Raw genomic sequence first — 24,200 nt, 5'->3', positions numbered from 1 at the left:
CTCACCCAGCTCCAAGACACCCTCCAAGAAAACTCCTTCTGGGAACTATGGAACCACCTGGGCACAAAGGGGAAGAAAAACACCCTCCACATTCAGAGCGGCAACATCTGGCTCCAATATTTCAGAGACCTCTATGGAGACATCCCGAAAGAGGAACGGAACCCGGACCAAGAACAAATTACATCAAAACTGAGGACCATGGAGGAGATACTGAAGGACTTCCAAAACCCTCTGGATTTACCTATAACACCGCAGGAGATTTCTGAGAGACTATCAACTATAAGGTGTAAGAAAGCCAGCGGTACTGACGGCATCCCCCCCGAAATGATCAAGTACAGCCCACCAGCAATACAGGCGGCCATAGCAAAACTGTACAACATTGTGCTGAGCTCTGGCTACTTCCCTCGTGCCTGGAACCAAGGTGTCATAACCCCAATACACAAGAGCGGGGACAGGTACGACCCGGCCAACTATCGGGGGGTATGTGTCAGCAGCAACCTGGGGAAACTCTTCAACAACATCCTGAACCAGAGAATCCTCAGCTTCCTCACCCAGCACAATATCCTCAGCAAAAGCCAAGCAGGGTTCATGCCGAACCACCGCACCACGGGGATGTCTATACCCTGCACCGCCTCATCCAAAGCCACGTCCACACCCTGCATCACCGCACCACGGACCATGTCTATACCCTGCACCGCCTCATCCAAAGCCACGTCCACACCCTGCATCACCGCACCACGGACCATGTCTATACCCTGCACCGCCTCATCCAGAGCCACGTCCACACCCTGCACCGCCTCATTCAGAGCCACGTCCACACCCTGCATCACCGCACCACGGACCATGTCTATACCCTGCACCGCCTCATCCAGAGCCACGTCCACACCCTGCACCACCGCACCACGGACCATGTCTATACCCTGCACCGCCTCATCCAGAGCCACGTCCACACCCTGCATCACCGCACCACGGACCATGTCTATACCCTGCACCGCCTCATCCAGAGCCACGTCCACACCCTGCATCACGGACCATGTCTATACCCTGCACCGCCTCATCCAGAGCCATGTCCACACCCTGCATCACCGCACCACGGACCATGTCTATACCCTGCACCGCCTCATCCAGAGCCACGTCCACACCCTGCATCACGGACCATGTCTATACCCTGCACCGCCTCATCCAGAGCCATGTCCACACCCTGCATCACCGCACCACGGACCATGTCTATACCCTGCACCGCCTCATCCAGAGCCACGTCCACAACACAAAGAAAGGAAAAATATACGCCTGTTTTGTGGACTTTCGATTCGGTGTGGCACCCAGGATTGCTTCTAAAATTGCTGGAGAGTGGAATAGGGGGAAAGACCTATGATGTTATCAAAAGTTCCTACACTGGGAACCAATGCTGCGTGAAGGTAAATGGGAAGAGAACGGCTTATTTCCAGCAGAGCCGAGGAGTCAGGCAGGGCTGCTGCCTCAGCCCAACACTCTTCAACATTTATATCAATGAGCTAGCAGTAGCCCTGGAGTCCTCCCCAACACCAGGTCTCACCCTCCATGACACCGAGGTGAAACTCCTTCTGTATGCGGATGACCTTCTCCTCCTATCATCATCTGAGAAAGGTCTCCAAGACCAGCTAGCCATCCTGGAGAAGTTCAGCACCACATGGGCTCTACCCATCAACCTCAAAAAGACCAACACTGTGGTGTTCCAGAGAAGGAAAACAAAGTCAGCCGGGTCCCCTACCTTCACGCTACACAACCAGCCCCTTACAGCCACCAGCAGCTACACCTACCTGGGCCCCCCCCACCTATATACTACACAACCAGCCCCTTACAGCCACCAGCAGCTACACCTACCTGCCCCCCCCCACCTATATACTACACAACCAGCCCCTTACAGCCACCAGCAGCTACACCTACCTGCCCCCCACCTATATACTACACAACCAGCCCCTTACAGCCACCAGCAGCTACACCTACCTGGGCCCCCCCCCCCACCTATATACTACACAACCAGCCCCTTACAGCCACCAGCAGCTACACCTACCTGGCCCCCCCCCCCCCCCACCTATATACTACACAACCAGCCCCTTACAGCCACCAGCAGCTACACCTACCTGGGCCCCCCCCACCTATATACTACACAACCAGCCCCTTACAGCCACCAGCAGCTACACCTACCTGCCCCCCCCCACCTATATACTACACAACCAGCCCCTTACAGCCACCAGCAGCTACACCTACCTGGCCCCCCCACCTATATACTACACAACCAGCCCCTTACAGCCACCAGCAGCTACACCTACCTGGGCCCCCCCCCCCCACCTATATACTACACAACCAGCCCCTTACAGCCACCAGCAGCTACACCTACCTGGGCCTGATAATAGAACAGACGGGGAGCTTCAAATCTGCCATCGAGATGCTGAGAGACAAAGCCTGCAAAACCTTCTACACCATCAGAAGACAATTCTACCACCTTAAGCCACCTGTCAGGGTTTGGCTTAAAATCTTTGACTCCATTATTGCACCAATTCTCCTGTATGGCAGCGAGGTCTGGGGTCCTCACACATACCCCGACTGGTCAAAATGGGATTCCAGCCCAACGGAAATCTTCCATCTGGAGTTCTGTAAGCATCTCCTCCAGGTCCATCGGAGGACCTCCAACTGTGCCTGTAGAGCAGAGCTGGGCAGATTCCCCCTGCACCTAACTATCCAGAAGAGGGCGCTGTCATTCTGGGGCCACCTACATGGTAGTAGTGAAGGTTCCTATCACCATAAAGCCTTGCTACACCAAGGGGCCCCAGGCAAAGCAGAGCCCCAAAACATACCCTCTGGAACCCAGCCCAACCAGACAATCCCACCATACCAGCTCACAAAAGCCGGGATCAGGAACACAATAACCAGGAGACAAGAAGACTACGTCCAAGAATGGAGGGAGGAGGTCAGGGCATCCCAGAAGCTGGCCGTGTACCAGAGCCTGCAGAGGGAGTATAGACTGGCCCCATATCTGGAGGAGCTTCCCAACCCCAGAGACCGGAAGATCCTGAGCCGCTACAGACTGAGCGCCCACAACCTGGCCATTGAAACTGGGCGGCACCGACAGAGCTACATCCCCAGGGAGAGCCGACTGTGCCAGCAGTGCGACCAGGAGGCCGTGGAGGATGAGGCCCACTTCCTGCTACACTGCTCCAAATACTCAGCAGTGAGGGACACTCACTATAGGAGACTCTCCAACCTCCTCCCAGGCTTCTCCACCATGGAGGAGGAAGAGAAACTACCCATCCTGCTGGGGGAAGAAGAGACCACAGCGACTATAGTGGCACAATACGTCACTGCCTGCCATAGACTGAGAGGAGCGTGATACGTCATGGACTCCGATACCCCAACCCCGATAGGTCATGGACTCCAATACCCCGACCCTGAATGTATCCCCCCCCCCACCACCATGATACATCATGAACCCCTGTACACCGACCCCGGGTGAATCCCATTTCCTCAACTCCCTATTCTCCCCATGCTTTGGCAATGCTAATGTGTAACTTGGACCTGCCAATAAAGCTTTTTTGATTTGATTTGATTTGATTTGATTTGATAGGAGATAGATAGGAGATAGATAGATAGATAGATAGATAGATAGATAGATAGGAGATAGATAGATAGATAGGAGATAGATAGATAGATAGATAGATAGGAGATAGATAGATAGATAGATAGATAGATGGGAGATAGATAGATAGGAGATAGATAGGAGATAGATAGATAGATAGGAGATAGATAGGAGATAGATAGATAGATAGATAGATAGGAGATAGGAGATAGATAGGAGATAGGAGATAGATAGGAGATAGATAGGAGATAGATAGATAGATAGATAGGAGATAGGAGATAGATAGATAGATAGATAGATAGATAGGAGATAGATAGATAGATAGATAGATAGATAGGTAGGAGATAGATAGGAGATAGATAGATAGATAGGAGATAGATAGATAGATAGGAGATAGGAGATAGATAGATAGATAGATAGGAGATAGATAGATAGATAGATAGGAGATAGATAGATAGGAGATAGATAGATAGATAGATAGATAGATAGATAGATAGATAGGAGATAGATAGATAGGAGATAGATAGATAGATAGATAGATAGGAGATAGATAGGAGATAGATAGATAGGAGATAGATAGATAGATAGATAGATAGATAGATAGATAGATAGATAGGAGATAGATAGGAGATAGATAGGAGATAGATAGATAGATAGGAGATAGATAGATAGATAGATAGATAGATAGATAGATAGATAGGAGATAGATAGATAGATAGGAGATAGATAGATAGGAGATAGATAGATAGGAGATAGATAGATAGATAGGAGATAGATAGATAGATAGGAGATAGATAGATAGGAGATAGATAGATAGGAGATAGATAGATAGATAGATAGGAGATAGATAGATAGATAGATAGGAGATAGATAGATAGATAGGAGATAGATAGATAGATAGATAGATAGATAGATAGATAGATAGGAGATAGATAGGAGATAGATAGATAGATAGATAGATAGGAGATAGGAGATAGATAGATAGATAGATAGATAGGAGATAGATAGATAGATAGATAGATAGATAGGAGATAGATAGATAGATAGATAGATAGATAGATAGATAGATAGATAGGAGATAGATAGATAGGAGATAGATAGATAGATAGATAGATAGATAGATAGATAGATAGGAGATAGATAGATAGATAGATAGATAGATAGATAGATAGATAGATAGATAGGAGATAGATAGATAGGAGATAGATAGATAGATAGATAGATAGATAGATAGATAGGAGATAGGAGATAGGAGATAGATAGGAAATAGATAGATAGATAGATAGATAGATAGATAGATAGGAGATAGATAGATAGATAGGAGATAGATAGGAAATAGATAGATAGATAGATAGATAGATAGGAGATAGATAGATAGATAGATAGGAGATAGATAGATAGATAGATAGATAGATAGATAGATAGATAGATAGGAGATAGGAGATAGATAGATAGATAGATAGGAGATAGATAGATAGATAGATAGATAGATAGATAGATAGGAGATAGATAGATAGGAGATAGATAGATAGATAGATAGATAGGAGATAGATAGATAGATAGATAGATAGATAGATAGATAGATAGATAGATAGATAGATAGGAGATAGATAGATAGATAGATAGATAGAAGATAGATAGATAGATAGATAGATAGATAGATAGATAGGAGATAGATAGGAGATAGATAGATAGATAGATAGGAGATAGATAGATAGGAGATAGATAGATAGGAGATAGATAGATAGATAGGAGATAGGAGATAGATAGATAGATAGATAGATAGATAGGAGATAGATAGATGGGAGATAGATAGGAGATAGATAGGAGATAGATAGATAGATAGATAGATAGATAGATAGATAGATAGAGAGGAGATAGATAGATAGATAGATAGGAGATAGATAGATAGGAGATAGATAGATAGATAGATAGATAGATAGATAGATAGATAGATAGGAGATAGATAGATAGATAGATAGGAGATAGATAGATAGATAGATAGATAGATAGATAGGAGATAGATAGATAGATAGATAGATAGGAGATAGATAGATAGGAGATAGATAGGAGATAGATAGGAGATAGATAGATAGGAGATAGATAGATAGATAGATAGGAGATAGATAGATAGATAGATAGATAGGAGATAGATAGATAGATAGATAGATAGATAGGAGATAGATAGATAGATAGATAGATAGGAGATAGATAGATAGATAGGAGATAGATAGATAGATAGGAGATAGATAGATAGGAGATAGATAGATAGATAGATAGATAGATAGATAGATAGATAGGAGATAGATAGATAGATAGATAGATAGATAGATAGATAGATAGATAGATAGATAGGAGATAGATAGGAGATAGATAGATAGATAGATAGATAGATAGATAGATAGATAGATAGATAGGAGATAGATAGATAGGAGATAGATAGGAGATAGATAGATAGGAGATAGATAGATAGGAGATAGATAGGAGATAGATAGGAGATAGATAGATAGATAGATAGATAGGAGATAGATAGATAGGAGATAGATAGGAGATAGATAGATAGGAGATAGATAGATAGATAGATAGATAGATAGATAGATAGATAGATAGGAGATAGATAGATAGATAGGAGATAGATAGATAGGAGATAGATAGGGGATAGATAGATAGATAGATAGGAGATAGATAGGAGATAGATAGATAGGAGATAGATAGATAGATAGATAGATAGATAGATAGATAGGAGATAGATAGATAGATAGATAGGAGATAGATAGATAGATAGATAGATAGATAGATAGATAGGAGATATATAGATAGATAGGAGATAGATAGATAGATAGGAGATAGATAGATAGGAGATAGATAGATAGATAGATAGATAGATAGATAGGAGATAGATAGATAGATAGATAGATAGATAGATAGATAGGAGATAGATAGGAGATAGATAGATAGATAGATAGATAGGAGATAGATAGATAGATAGATAGATAGATAGGAGATAGATAGATAGGAGATAGATAGGAGATAGATAGATAGATAGATAGATAGATAGATAGATAGGAGATAGATAGATAGATAGATAGATAGATAGATAGGAGATAGATAGATAGGAGATAAATAGATAGATAGATAGGAGAGAGATAGATAGATAGGAGATAGATAGATAGATAGATAGATAGATAGATAGGAGATAGATAGATAGATAGATAGATAGATAGATAGATAGGAGATAGGAGATAGATAGATAGATAGATAGGAGATAGATAGGAGATAGATAGGAGATAGATAGGAGATAAATAGATAGATAGATAGATAGATAGATAGATAGATAGATAGATAGATAGATAGGAGATAGATAGATAGATAGATAGATAGATAGATAGATAGGAGATAGATAGGAGATAGATAGATAGGAGATAGATAGGAGATAGATAGATAGGAGATAGATAGATAGGAGATAGATAGGAGATAGATAGATAGGAGATAGATAGATAGGAGATAGATAGGAGATAGATAGAAGATAGATAGATAGATAGATAGATAGATAGGAGATAGATAGATAGGAGATAGATAGATAGATAGATAGATAGGAGATAGATAGATAGATAGATAGATAGATAGATAGATAGATAGATAGGAGATAGATAGATAGATAGATAGATAGATAGATAGATAGATAGATAGGAGATAGATAGATAGATAGGAGAGAGATAGATAGATAGATAGATAGATAGATAGATAGATAGATAGATAGGAGATAGATAGGAGATAGATAGATAGATAGATAGATAGATAGGAGATAGATAGATAGATAGATAGATAGATAGATAGGAGATAGATAGATAGATAGATAGATAGGAGATAGATAGATAGATAGATAGATAGATAGATAGATAGATAGATAGGAGATAGGAGATAGATAGATAGATAGATAGATAGATAGATAGATAGATAGATAGATAGGAGATAGATAGGAGATAGATAGGAGATAGATAGATAGATAGATAGATAGATAGATAGATAGATAGATAGGAGATAGATAGATAGATAGGAGATAGATAGGAGATAGATAGATAGGAGATAGATAGATAGATAGATAGGAGATAGATAGGAGATAGATAGATAGATAGATAGATAGATAGGAGATAGATAGATAGATAGATAGATAGATAGATAGGAGATAGATAGGAGATAGGAGATAGATAGATAGATAGATAGATAGGAGATAGATAGGAGATAGATAGGAGATAGATAGATAGATAGATAGGAGATAGATAGATAGGAGATAGATAGATAGGAGATAGATAGATAGGAGATAGATAGGAGATAGATAGATAGGAGATAGATAGATAGATAGATAGATAGATAGGAGATAGATAGATAGATAGATAGATAGATAGGAGATAGATAGATAGATAGATAGGAGATAGATAGATAGATAGATAGATAGATAGGTAGGAGATAGATAGATAGATAGATAGATAGATAGATAGATAGATAGATAGATAGGAGATAGATAGATAGGAGATAGATAGGAGATAGATAGATAGATAGATAGGAGATAGATAGATAGATAGGAGATAGATAGATAGATAGATAGATAGGAGATAGATAGATAGATAGATAGATAGATAGATAGATAGATAGGAGATAGATAGATAGGAGATAGATAGATAGATAGATAGATAGATAGATAGATAGATAGGAGATAGATAGATAGGAGATAGATAGATAGATAGATAGATAGATAGATAGATAGATAGGAGATAGATAGATAGATAGATAGATAGATAGATAGGAGATAGATAGATAGATAGATAGATAGATAGATAGATAGATAGATAGATAGATAGATAGGAGATAGGAGATAGATAGGAGATAGATAGATAGATAGATAGATAGATAGATAGATAGATAGATAGATAGATAGGAGATAGGAGATAGATAGATAGATAGATAGATAGATAGATAGGAGATAGATAGATAGATAGGAGATAGATAGATAGATAGATAGATAGGAGATAGATAGGAGATAGATAGGAGATAGATAGATAGATAGATAGATAGATAGGAGATAGGGAGATAGGAGATAGATAGATAGGAGATAGATAGATAGGAGATAGATAGGAGATAGATAGATAGATAGGAGATAGATAGATAGATAGATAGATAGATAGATAAGAGATAGATAGATAGATAGATAGATAGGAGATAGATAGATAGATAGATAGATAGGAGATAGATAGATAGATAGATAGATAGATAGATAAGAGATAGATAGATAGATAGATAGATAGGAGATAGATAGATAGATAGATAGATAGATAGGAGATAGATAGGTAGGAGATAGATAGATAGATAGGAGATAGATAGATAGATAGATAGATAGGAGATAGATAGATAGATAGATAGATAGATAGATAGATAGATAGGAGATAGATAGATAGATAGATAGATAGGAGATAGATAGATAGATAGGAGATAGATAGATAGATAGATAGGAGATAGATAGATAGATAGATAGATAGATAGGAGATAGATAGGAGATAGATAGATAGATAGGAGATAGATAGATAGATAGGAGATAGATAGATAGGAGATAGATAGGAGATAGATAGATAGATAGATAGATAGATAGGAGATAGATAGATAGATAGGAGATAGATAGATAGATAGATAGATAGATAGATAGATAGATAGATAGGAGATAGATAGATAGGAGATAGATAGATAGATAGATAGATAGATAGATAGATAGATAGATAGGAGATAGATAGATAGATAGATAGATAGATAGGAGATAGATAGGAGATAGATAGATAGATAGATAGATAGATAGATAGGAGATAGATAGATAGATAGGAGATAGATAGATAGATAGATAGATAGATAGGAGATAGATAGATAGGAGATAGATAGATAGGAGATAGATAGGAGATAGATAGATAGATAGATAGATAGATAGGAGATAGATAGGAGATAGATAGGAGATAGATAGATAGATAGATAGATAGGAGATAGATAGATAGGAGATAGATAGATAGATAGGAGATAGATAGATAGATAGGAGATAGATAGATAGATAGATAGATAGGAGATAGATAGATAGATAGATAGATAGATAGGAGATAGATAGGAGATAGATAGATAGATAGATAGATAGATAGATAGATAGATGATAGATAGATAGATAGATAGATAGATAGAAGATAGATAGATAGGAGATAGATAGATAGGAGATAGATAGGAGATAGATAGATAGATAGATAGATAGATAGATAGATAGATAGATAGATAGATAGATAGATAGGAGATAGATAGGAGATAGATAGATAGGAGATAGATAGGAGATAGATAGATAGATAGATAGATAGATAGATAGATAGATAGATAGGAGATAGATAGATAGATAGATAGATAGATAGATAGATAGATAGATAGGAGATAGATAGGAGATAGATAGTAGATAGATAGATAGATAGATAGATAGATAGATAGATAGATAGATAGGAGATAGATAGATAGATAGATAGATAGATAGATAGGAGATAGATAGATAGATAGATAGATAGATAGATAGATAGATAGATAGGAGATAGATAGATAGATAGGAGATAGATAGATAGATAGATAGATAGGAGATAGATAGATAGATAGATAGATAGATAGATAGATAGATAGATAGATAGATAGGAGATAGATAGGAGATAGATAGATAGATAGATAGATAGGAGATAGATAGGAGATAGATAGATAGGAGATAGATAGATAGGAGATAGATAGGAGATAGGAGATAGATAGATAGGAGATAGGAGATAGATAGATAGGAGATAGGAGATAGATAGATAGGAGATAGGAGATAGATAGATAGGAGATAGGAGATAGATAGATAGGAGATAGATAGATAGGAGATAGATAGATAGGAGATAGATAGATAGATAGGAGATAGATAGATAGATAGGAGATAGATAGGAGATAGATAGATAGATAGATAGATAGATAGATAGATAGATAGATAGGAGATAGATAGATAGATAGATAGATAGATAGGAGATAGATAGGAGATAGATAGATAGGAGATAGATAGATAGATAGATAGATAGATAGATAGATAGATAGGAGATAGATAGATAGATAGGAGATAGATAGATAGATAGGAGATAGATAGATAGGAGATAGATAGATAGATAGATAGATAGATAGATAGATAGATAGATAGATAGATAGATAGGAGATAGATAGATAGATAGATAGATAGATAGGAGATAGATAGATAGATAGATAGATAGATAGATAGGAGATAGATAGATAGGAGATAGATAGATAGATAGATAGATAGGAGATAGATAGATAGATAGGAGATAGATAGATAGATAGATAGATAGGAGATAGATAGATAGATAGGAGATAGATAGGAGATAGATAGATAGATAGATAGATAGATAGATAGATAGGAGATAGATAGGAGATAGATAGATAGGAGATAGATAGATAGGAGATAGATAGGAGATAGATAGATAGGAGATAGATAGATAGATAGATAGACACAGCAAGGAATGTCAGGAGGTCACAGGGAGTCGTGGAGGTCGATATCTTTTCATACTTCAGCCACTTGTTGGACGGATCCAAACATTCTAGAAGCCCCTCCAGGATAACGTCACAGAACAGATTCTTCCTTACAAAGACTTTTACCAGAGACGTCTGATCAGCCCTCTGCATCTGCAGAATCTCAGCCACAATCCTCAGGATCTACACAGCAAAGCAGAGAATACCCAGGTTATACCAGCTGTACATATATAACTATATACAGTATATACCCAGGTTATACCAGCTGTACATATATAACTATGTACAGTATATACCTAGGTTATACCAGCTGTACATAGATATTATATACAGTATATACCCAGGTTATAGCAGCTTTACATATATAACTATATACAGTATATACCCAGGTTATACCAGCTGTACATATATATATTATATACAGTATATACCCAGGTTATACCAGCTGTACATACATAATTATATACAGTGTATACCCAGGTTATACCAGCTGTACAAATATATATTATATACAGTATATACCCAGGTTATACCAGCTGTACATGTATAATTATATACAGTATATACCCAGGTTATACCAGCTGTACATATATAATTATATACAATATATACCCAGGTTATACCAGCTGTACATATATAACTATATACAGTATATACCCAGGTTATACCAGCTGTACATATAAAATTATATACAGTATATACCCAGGTTATACCAGCTGTACATATAAAATTATATACAGTATATACCCAGGTTATACCGGCTGTACATATATAATTATATACAGTATATCCCCAGGTTATAGCAGCTGTACATATATAATTATATACAGTATATACCCAGGTTATACCAGCTGTACATATATAATTATATACAGTATATACCCAGGTTATACCAGCTGTACATATATAACTATATACAGTATATACCCAGGTTATACCAGCTGTACATATATAATTATATACAGTATATACCCAGGTTATACCAGCTGTACATATATATATATAATTATATACAGAATATACCCAGGTTATACCGGCTGTACATATATATTTATATACAGTATATACCCAGGTTATACCAGCTGTACAAATATATATTATATACAGTATATACCCAGGTTATAGCAGCTGTACTTATATAAATATATACAGTATATACCCAGGTTATACCAGCTGTACATATATAATTATATACAGTGTATACCCAGGTTATACCAGCTGTACATATATAATTATATACAGTATATACCAAGATTATACCAGCTGTACATATATAATTATATACAGTATATACCCAGGTTATACCGGCTGTACATATATATTTATATACAGTATATACCCAGGTTATACCAGCTGTACAAATATATATTATATACAGTATATACCCAGGTTATAGCAGCTGTACTTATATAAATATATACAGTATATACCCAGGTTATACCAGCTGTACATATATAATTATATACAGTGTATACCCAGGTTATACCAGCTGTACATACATAATTATATACAGTATATACCCAGGTTATACCAGCTGTACAAATATATATTATATACAGTGTATACCCAGGTTATACCAGCTGTGCATATATAATTATATACAGTATATACCCAAGTTACACCAGCTGTACATATATAATTATATACAGTATATACCCAGGTTATACCAGCTGTACATATATAATTATATACAGTATATAACCAGGTTATAGCAGCTATTATATACAGTATACACCCAGGTTATAGCAGTGTGGGACTCACGGATTGTTTATCCTCGGCACTCGCCGCCTGCAGCTCATAGTCTTGGTATACACCCGGGTTATAGCAGCTATTATATACAGTATATACCCAGGTTATAGCAGCTATTATATACAGTATATACCCAGGTTATAGCAGCTATTATATACAGTATATACCCAGGTTATAGCAGCTATTATATACAGTATACACCCAGGTTATAGTAGCTATTATATACAGGATACACCCGGGTTATAGCAGCTATTATATACAGTATACACCCGGGTTATAGCAGCTATTATATACAGTATATACCCAGGTTATAGCAGCTATTATATACAGTATATACCCAGGTTATAGCAGCTATTATATACAGTATATACCCAGGTTATAGCAGCTATTATATACAGTATATACCCAGGTTATAGCAGCTATTATAGACAGTATATACCCAGGTTATAGCAGTGTGGCACTCACAGATTGTTTATCCTCGGCACTCGCCGCCTCCAGCTCATAGTTTGGTATACACCCGGGTTATAGCAGCTATTATATACAGTATATACCCAGGTTATAGCAGCTATTATATACAGTATATACCCAGGTTATAGCAGCTATTATAGACAGTATATACCCAGGTTATAGCAGTGTGGCACTCACAGATTGTTTATCCTCGGCACTCGCCGCCTCCAGCTCATAGTTTGGTATACACCCGGGTTATAGCAGCTATTATATACAGTATATACCCAGGTTATAGCAGCTATTATATACAGTATATACCCAGGTTATAGCAGCTATTATAGACAGTATATACCCAGGTTATAGCAGTGTGGCACTCACAGATTGTTTATCCTCGGCACTCGCCGCCTCCAGCTCATAGTTTGGTATACACCCGGGTTATAGCAGCTATTATATACAGTATATACCCAGGTTATAGCAGCTATTATATACAGTATATACCCAGGTTATAGCAGCTATTATATACAGTATATACCCGGGTTATAGCAGATATTATATACAGTATATACCCAGGTTATAGCAGATTATATACAGTATATACCCAGGTTATAGCAGCTGTACATATATAATTATATACAGTATATACCCGGTTTATAGCAGCTATTATATACAGTATATACCCAGGTTATAGCAGCTATTAAATACAGTATATACCCAGGTTATAGCATCTATTTTATTCAGTATATACCCAGGTTATAGCAGCTATTAAATACAGTATATACCCAGGTTATAGCAGCTATAATATACAGTATACACCCGGGTTATAGCAGCTATTATATACAGTATATACCCAGGTTATAGCAGCTATTATATACAGTATATACCCAGGTTATAGCAGCTATAATATACAGAATACACCCGGGTTATAGCAGCTATTATATCCAGTATATACCCAGGTTATAGTAGCTATTATATACAGTATATACCCAGGTTATAGCAGCTATTATATACAGTATATACCCAGGTTATAGCAGCTATTATATACAGTATATACCCAGGTTACAGCAGCTATTATATACAGTATATACCCAGGTTATAGCAACTATTATATACAGTATACACCCAGGTTATAGCAGCTATTCTATACAGTATACACCCAGGTTACAGCGGCTATTATATACAGTGTATACCCGGATTATAGCAGCTATTATATACAGTATATACCCAGGTTATAGCAGCTATTCTATACAGTATATACCCGGGTTATAGCAGCTATTCTATACAGTATATACCCAGGTCATAGCAGCTTTTATATACAGTATATACCCAGGTCATAGCAGCTATTATATACAGTGTATACCCAGGTTATAGCAGATATTATATACAGTATATACCCAGGTTATAGCAGCTATTATATACAGTGTATACCCGGATTATAGCAGCTATTAAATACAGTATATACCTGTGTTATAGCAGCTATGCTATACAGTATATACCCATGTTATAGCAGCTATTATATAAAGTATACACCCGGGTTATAGCAGCTATTATATACAGTATATACCCAGGATATAGCAGCTATTACATACAGTATATACCCAGGTTATAGCAGCTATTATATACAGTATATACCCAGGTTATAGCAGCTATTATATACAGTATACTCCTGGGTTATAGCAGCTATTATATACAGTATATACCCAGGATATAGCAGCTATTATATACAGTATACACCCAGGTTATAGCAGCTATTATATACAGTATATACTCAGGTTATAACAGCTATTATATACAGTATATACCCAGGTTATAGCAGCTATTATATACAGTATACACCCGGGTTATAGCAGCTATTATATACAGTATATACCCAGGTTATAGCAGCTATTATATACAGTATACTCCTGGGTTATAGAAGCTATTATATACAGTATATACCCAGGTTATAGCAGCTATTATATACAGTATACTCCTGGGTTATAGCAGCTATTATATACAGTATATACTCAGGTTATAACAGCTATTATATACAGTATATACCCAGGTTATAGCAGCTATTATATACAGTATATACCCAGGTTATAGCAGCTATTATATACAGTATATACCCAGGTTATAGCAGCTATTATATACAGTATACACCCGGGTTATAGCAGCTATTATATACAGTATATACCCAGGTTATAGCAGCTATTATATACAGTATATACTCAGGTTATAGCAGCTATTATATACAGTATACACCCGGGTTATAGCAGCTATTATATACAGTATACTCCTGGGTTATAGCAGCTATTGTATACAGTATATACCCAGGTTATAGCATCTATTATATTCAGTATATACCCAGGTTATAGCAGCTATTAAATACAGTATATACCCAGGTTATAGCAGCTATAATATACAGTATACACCCGGGTTATAGCAGCTATTATATACAGTATATACCCAGGTTATAGCAGCTATTATATACAGTATATACCCAGGTTATAGCAGCTATAATATACAGAATACACCCGGGTTATAGCAGCTATTATATCCAGTATATACCCAGGTTATAGTAGCTATTATATACAGTATATACCCAGGTTATAGCAGCTATTATATACAGTATATACCCAGATCATAGCAGCTATTATATACAGTATATACCCAGGTTACAGCAGCTATTATATACAGTATATACCCAGGTTATAGCAACTATTATATACAGTATACACCCAGGTTATAGCAGCTATTCTATACAGTATACACCCAGGTTACAGCGGCTATTATATACAGTGTATACCGGGATTATAGCAGCTATTATATACAGTATATACCCAGGTTATAGCAGCTATTCTATACAGTATATACCCGGGTTATAGCAGCTATTCTATACAGTATATACCCAGGTCATAGCAGCTTTTATATACAGTATATACCCAGGTCATAGCAGCTATTATATACAGTGTATACCCAGGTTATAGCAGATATTATATACAGTATATACCCAGGTTATAACAGCTATTATATACAGTGTATACCCGGATTATAGCAGCTATTAAATACAGTATATACCTGTGTTATAGCAGCTATTCTATACAGTATATACCCATGTTATAGCAGCTATTATATAAAGTATACACCCGGGTTATAGCAGCTACTATATACAGTATACACCCAGGTTATAGCAGCTATTATATACAGTATATACTAGGATATAGCAGCTATTATATACAGTATATACCCAGGTTATAGCAGCTATTATATACAGTATATACCCAGGTTATAGCAGCTATTATATACAGTATATACCCAGGATAAAGCAGCTATTATATACAGTATATACCCAGGATATAGCAGCTATTATATACAGTATATACCCAGGTTATAGCAGCTATTATATACAGTATATACCCAGGTTATAGCAGCTATTATATACAGTATATACCCAGGATATAGCAGCTATTATATACAGTATATACCCAGGTTATAGCAGCTATTATATACAGTATATACCCAGGTTATAGCAGCTATTATATACAGTATATACCCAGGTTATAGCAGCTATTATATACAGTATACTCCTGGGTTATAGCAGCTATTATATACAGTATATACCCAGGTTATAGCAGCTATTATATACAGTATACTCCTGGGTTATAGCAGCTATTATATACAGTATATACCCAGGTTATAGCAGCTATTATATACAGTATATACCCAGGTTATAGCAGCTATTATATACAGTATACTCCTGGGTTATAGCAGCTATTATATACAGTATATACACAGGTTATAGCAGCTATTATATACAGTATACTCCTGGGTTATAGCAGCTATTATATACAGTATATACCCAGGTTATAGCAGCTATTATATACAGTATACTCCTGGGTTATAGCAGCTATTATATACAGTATATACCCAGGTTATAGCAGCTATTATATACAGTATACTCCTGGGTTATAGCAGCTATTATATACAGTATATACTCAGGTTATAACAGCTATTATATACAGTATATACCCAGGTTATAGCAGCTATTATATACAGTATATACCCAGGTTATAGCAGCTATTATATACAGTATATACCCAGGTTATAGCAGCTATTATATACAGTATATACCCAGGTTATAGCAGCTATTATATACAGTATACACCCGGGTTATAGCAGCTATTATATACAGTATATACCCAGGTTATAGCAGCTATTATATACAGTATATACCCAGGTTATAGCAGCTATTATATACAGTATATACTCAGGTTATAGCAGCTATTATATACAGTATACACCCGGGTTATAGCAGCTATTATATACAGTATACTCCTGGGTTATAGCAGCTATTGTATACAGTATATACCCAGGTTATAGCATCTATTATATTCAGTATATACCCAGGTTATAGCAGCTATTAAATACAGTATATACCCAGGTTATAGCAGCTATAATATACAGTATACACCCGGGTTATAGCAGCTATTATATACAGTATATACCCAGGTTATAGCAGCTATTATATACAGTATATACCCAGGTTATAGCAGCTATAATATACAGAATACACCCGGGTTATAGCAGCTATTATATCCAGTATATACCCAGGTTATAGCAGCTATTATATACAGTATATACCCAGGTTATAGCAGCTATTATATACAGTATATACCCAGGTTACAGCAGCTATTATATACAGTATATACCCAGGTTATAGCAACTATTATATACAGTATACACCCAGGTTATAGCAGCTATTCTATACAGTATACACCCAGGTTACAGCGGCTATTATATACAGTGTATACCCGGATTATAGCAGCTATTATATACAGTATATACCCAGGTTATAGCAGCTATTCTATACAGTATATACCCGGGTTATAGCAGCTATTCTATACAGTATATACCCAGGTCATAGCAGCTTTTATATACAGTATATACCCAGGTCATAGCAGCTATTATATACAGTGTATACCCAGGTTATAGCAGTTATTATATACAGTATATACCCAGGTTATAACAGCTATTATATACAGTGTATACCCGGATTATAGCAGCTATTAAATACAGTATATACCTGTGTTATAGCAGCTATTATATAAAGTATACACCCGGGTTATAGCAGCTATTATATACAGTATACTCCTGGGTTATAGCAGCTACTATATACAGTATACACCCAGGTTATAGCAGCTATTATATAAACTATACACCCGGGTTATAGCAGCTACTATATACAGTATACACCCAGGTTATAGCAGCTATTATATACAGTATATACCCAGGATATAGCAGCTATTATATACAGTATATACCCAGGTTATAGCAGCTATTATATACAGTATATACCCAGGTTATAGCAGCTATTATATACAGTATACTCCTGGGTTATAGCAGCTATTATATACAGTATATACCCAGGTTATAGCAGCTATTATATACAGTATACTCCTGCGTTATAGCAGCTATTATATACAGTATATACTCAGGTTATAACAGCTATTATATACAGTATATACCCAGGTTATAGCAGCTATTATATACAGTATATACCCAGGTTATAGCAGCTATTATATACAGTATATACCCAGGTTATAGCAGCTATTATATACAGTATATACCCAGGTTATAGCAGCTATTATATACAGTATACACCCGGGTTATAGCAGCTATTATGTACAATATATACCCAGGTTATAGCAGCTATTATATACAGTATATACCCAGGTTATAGCAGCTATTATATACAGTATACTCCTGGGTTATAGCAGCTATTATATACAGTATATACCCAGGTTATAGCAGCTATTATATACAGTATACTCCTGGGTTATAGCAGCTATTATATACAGTATATACCCAGGTTATAGCAGCTATTATATACAGTATATACCCAGGATATAGCAGCTATTATATACAGTATACACCCAGGTTATAGCAGCTATTATATACAGTATATACCCAGGTTATAGCAGCTATTATATACAGTATACTCCTGGGTTATAGCAGCTATTATATACAGTATATACCCAGGTTATAGCAGCTATTATATACAGTATACTCCTGGGTTATAGCAGCTATTATATACAGTATATACTCAGGTTATAACAGCTATTATATACAGTATATACCCAGGTTATAGCAGCTATTATATACAGTATATACCCAGGTTATAGCAGCTATTATATACAGTATATACCCAGGTTATAGCAGCTATTATATACAGTATATACCCAGGTTATAGCAGCTATTATATACAGTATACACCCGGGTTATAGCAGCTATTATATACAGTATATACCCAGGTAATAGCAGCTATTATATACAGTGTATACCTGGGTTATAGCAGCTATTATATACAGTATACACCCGGGTTATAGCAGCTATTATATACAGTATATACCCAGGTTATAGCAGCTATTATATACAGTATACTCCTGGGTTATAGCAGCTATTATATACAGTATATACCCAGGTTATAGCAGCTATTATATACAGTATACTCCTGGGTTATAGCAGCTATTATATACAGTATATACCCAGGTTATAGCAGCTATTATATACAGTATATACCCGGGTTATAGCAGCTATTATATACAGTATACTCCTGGGTTATAGCAGCTATTATATACAGTATATACCCAGGTTATAGCAGCTATTATATACAGTATATACCCAGGTTATAGCAGCTATTATATACAGTATATACCCAGGTTATAGCAGCTATTATATACAGTATATACCCAGGTTATAGCAGCTATTATATACAGTATACACCCGGGTTATAGCAGCTATTATATACAGTATACTCCTGGGTTATAGCAGCTATTATATACAGTATATACCCAGGTTATAGCAGCTATTATATACAGTATATACCCAGGTTATAGCAGCTATTATATACAGTATATACCCAGGATATAGCAGCTATTATATACAGTATATACCCAGGTTATAGCAGCTATTATATACAGTATACACCCGGGTTATAGCAGCTATTATATACAGTATATACCCAGGTTATAGCAGCTATTATATACAGTATATACCCAGGTTATAGCAGCTATTATATACAGTATACTCCTGGGTTATAGCAGCTATTATATACAGTATATACCCAGGTTATAGCAGCTATTATATACAGTATACACCCGGGTTATAGCAGCTATTATATACAGTATACTCCTGGGTTATAGCAGCTATTATATACAGTATATACCCAGGTTATAGCAGCTATTATATACAGTATATACCCAGGTTATAGCAGCTATTATATACAGTATATACCCAGGTTATAGCAGCTATTATATACAGTATATACCCAGGTTATAGCAGCTATTATATACAGTATACACCCGGGTTATAGCAGCTATTATATACAGTATACACCCGGGTTATAGCAGCTATTATATACAGTATATACCCGGGTTATAGCAGCTATTATATACAGTATACACCCGGGTTATAGCAGCTATTATATACAGTATACACCCGGGTTATAGCAGCTATTATATACAGTATATACCCAGGTTATAGCAGCTATTATATACAGTATATACCCAGGTTATAGCAGCTATTATATACAGTATACTCCTGGGTTATAGCAGCTATTATATACAGTATATACCCAGGTTATAGCAGCTATTATATACAGTATATACCCAGGTTATAGCAGCTATTATATACAGTATATACCCAGGTTATAGCAGCTATTATATACAGTATATACCCAGGTTATAGCAGCTATTATATACAGTATACACCCAGGTTATAGCAGTGTGGCACTCACGGATTGTTTATCCTCGGCACTCGCCGCCTCCAGCTCATAGTCTTGGTGGCCGTGGAAGGAGATGGAGAACCTCAGGCCGTCGGTGGCAGCGCAGGAACGGACTTGCTGGAAGGGGAATTGTTTCTTCAATGTTCCTTTCTCTATGTTGAATATCATCTGGGTATTGAAATCAATCTGAGGGGAGAGAAGGACTCAGTGTGAGGAACTACAAGTCCCAGCATCCAGCTACAGTGATCAGCCAGGTGTGACCATCTACAGGGCACAGGGGGCAGCAGCAGTTACAGTGTAGAGAAGCCAATGGGATGGTACCGCCCAGGGGGGGGGGAGTGGCCCCCATGGTACCGCCCAGGGGGGGAGTGGCCACCATGGTACCGCCCAGGAGGGAGTGCCCGCTATGGTACTGCCCAGGGGGGGAGTGGCCACCATACTATAGCCCAGGGGGGGAGTGGCCGCCATGGTACCGCCCAGGGGAGGGGGTTACCGTAAGGTACCGCCCATGGGGGAGTGGCCGCCATGGTACCACCCAGGGGGAAGTGGCCATCATGGTACCACCCAGGGGGGAGTGGCCAACATGGTATCATCCAGGGGGGAGTGGCCGCCTTGGTACCGCCCAGGAGGGGAATGGCTGCCTTGGTACCGCCCAGGGGGGAGTGGCCGCCTTGGTACCGCCCAGGGGGGGAATGGCCGCCTTGGTACCGCCCAGGGGGGAGTGGCCGCCTTGGTACCGCCCAGGGGGGAATGGCCGCCTTGGTACCGCCCAGGAGGGAGTGCCTTCTATGGTACCGCCCAGGGGGGGAGTGGCCACCATAGTATCGCCCAGGGGGGAGTGGCCGCCATGGTACCGCCCAGGGGGGAGTGGCCGTCTTGGTACCGCCCAGGGAGGGAATGGCCGCCATGGTACCGCCCAGGGGGGAGTGGCCGCTATGGTACCGCCCAGGGGAGGGAATGGCCGCCATGGTACCGCCCAGGGGGGAATGGCCGCCATGGTACCGCCCAGGGGGGGGGAATGGCCACCATGGTACCGCCCAGGGGGGGGAATGGCCGCCATGGTACCGCCCAGAGGGGAGTGGCCGCCTTGGTACCACCCAGGGGAGGGGAGTGGCAGCCTTGGTACCGCCCAGGGGGGGAATGGCCGCCTTGGTACCGCCCAGGGGGAAGTGGCCGCTATGGTACCGCCCAGGGGGGGGGGGGGAGTGGCTGCCATAGTATCGCCCAGGGGGGGGGGAAGTGGCCGCCATGGTACCGCCCAGGGGGGAGTGGCCGCCATGGTACCGCCCAGGGGAGAGTGGCCGTCTTGGTACCGCCCAGGGAGGGATTGGCCGGCATGGTACCGCCCAGGGGGGAGTGGCCGCTATGGCACCGCCCAGGGGAGGGAATGGCCGCCATGGTACCGCCCAGGGGGGGAATGGCCGCTATGGTACCGCCCAGAGGGGAGTGGGCGCCTTGGTACCACCCAGGGGAGGGGAGTGGCAGCCTTGGTACCGCCCAGGAGGGGAGTGGCCGCCTTGGTACCGCCCAGGGGAAAGTGGCCGCTATGGTACCGCCCAGGGGGGGGGGGAGTGGCCGCCATAGTGTCGCTCGGGGGGGGGGGGGGGGGGAGTGGCCGCCATGGTACCGCCCAGGGGGGAGTGGCCATCTTGGTACCACCCAGGGGGAGTGGCCACCTTGGTACCGCCCAGAAGGGGAATGGCCGCCATGGTACCGCCCGGGGGGGAGTGGCCGCTATGGTACCGCCCAGGGGGAAGTGGCCACCTTGGTGAGGGAGGGGCAGTGAGCAAGGGGGGGGGTATATACAGGAGGGAGGGGCAGTGAGCAAGGGGGGGGTATATACAGGAGGGAGGGGGCAGTGAGCAGGGGGGGTATATACAGGAGGGAGGGGGCAGTGAGCAGGGGGGGAATATACAGGAGGGAGGGGCAGTGAGCAGGGGGGGAATATACAGGAGGGAGGGGGCAGTGAGCAGGGGGGGTATATACAGGAGGGAGGGGGCAGTGAGCAGGGGGGAGTATACAGGAGGGAGGGGCAGTGAGCAGGGGGGAGTATACAGGAGGGAGGGGCAGTGAGCAGGGGGGGGTATATACAGGAGGGAGGGGCAGTGAGCAGGGGGGGGTATATACAGGAGGGAGGGGCAGTGAGCAGGGGGGGTATATACAGGAGGGAGGGGCAGTGAGCAGGGGGCGGTATATACAGGAGGGAGGGGGCAGTGAGCAGGGGGGGTATATACAGGAGGGAGGGGCAGTGAGCAGGGGGTGTATATACAGGAGGGAGGGGGCAGTGAGCAGGGGGGGAGTATACAGGAGGGAGGGGGCAGTGAGCAGGGGGTGTATATACAGGAGGGAGGGGGCAGTGAGCAGGGGGGGAGTATACAGGAGGGAGGGGGCAGTGAGCAGGGGGGGTATATACAGGAGGGAGGGGGCAGTGAGCAGAGGGGGGTATATACAGGAGGGAGGGGCAGTGAGCAGGGGGGGTATATACAGGAGGGAGGGGCAGTGAGCAGGGGGGGTATATACAGGAGGGAGGGGCAGTGAGCAGGGGGGGTATATACAGGAGGGAGGGGGCAGTGAGCAGGGGGGGGTATATACAGGAGGGAGGGGCAGTGAGCAAGGGGGGGTATATACAGGAGGGAGGGGGCAGTGAGCAGGGGGGGTATATACAGGAGGGAGGGGGCAGTGAGCAGGGGGGGTATATACAGGAGGGAGGGGGCAGTGAGCAGAGGGGGGTATATACAGGAGGGAGGGGGCAGTGAGCAGGGGGGGGTATATACAGGAGGGAGGGGGCAGTGAGCAGGGGGGGGGTATATACAGGAGGGAGGGGGCAGTGAGCAGGGGGGGTATATACAGGAGGGAGGGGCCGTGAGCAGGGGGGGGTATATACAGGAGGGAGGGGCAGTGAGCAGGGGGGGTATATACAGGAGGGAGGGGCAGTGAGCAGGGGGGGTATATACAGGAGGGAGGGGGCAGTGAGCAGGGGGGGGGTATATACAGGAGGGAGGGGCAGTGAGCAAGGGGGGGGTATATACAGGAGGGAGGGGGCAGTGAGCAGGG

The 24,200-nt window shown here is 40.1% G+C and overlaps 1 protein-coding gene across 1 annotated transcript in view; it reads right to left on the bottom strand.

Annotated features, from left to right (window-relative positions):
• LOC138772835 (uncharacterized) overlaps positions 1-24,200 on the bottom strand; it is a 128,086-nt gene that overhangs the window by 44,815 nt on the left and 59,071 nt on the right. The window contains exons 4-5 of the mRNA XM_069953555.1: positions 21,159-21,332; positions 11,226-11,371 (exon numbers count right to left, since the gene is read on the bottom strand). Coding sequence (XP_069809656.1) covers positions 11,226-11,371; positions 21,159-21,332 — 320 coding nt within the window. The remainder of the gene's footprint in view (positions 1-11,225; positions 11,372-21,158; positions 21,333-24,200) is intronic.

This window comes from Dendropsophus ebraccatus, chromosome 14 (assembly GCF_027789765.1).
Source record: "Dendropsophus ebraccatus isolate aDenEbr1 chromosome 14, aDenEbr1.pat, whole genome shotgun sequence".
In the NCBI taxonomy this organism is placed as follows: domain Eukaryota; kingdom Metazoa; phylum Chordata; class Amphibia; order Anura; family Hylidae; genus Dendropsophus; species Dendropsophus ebraccatus.
Note: the sequence above shows the minus strand (reverse complement) of the source record. Positions and strands in the feature narration are given on the sequence as shown.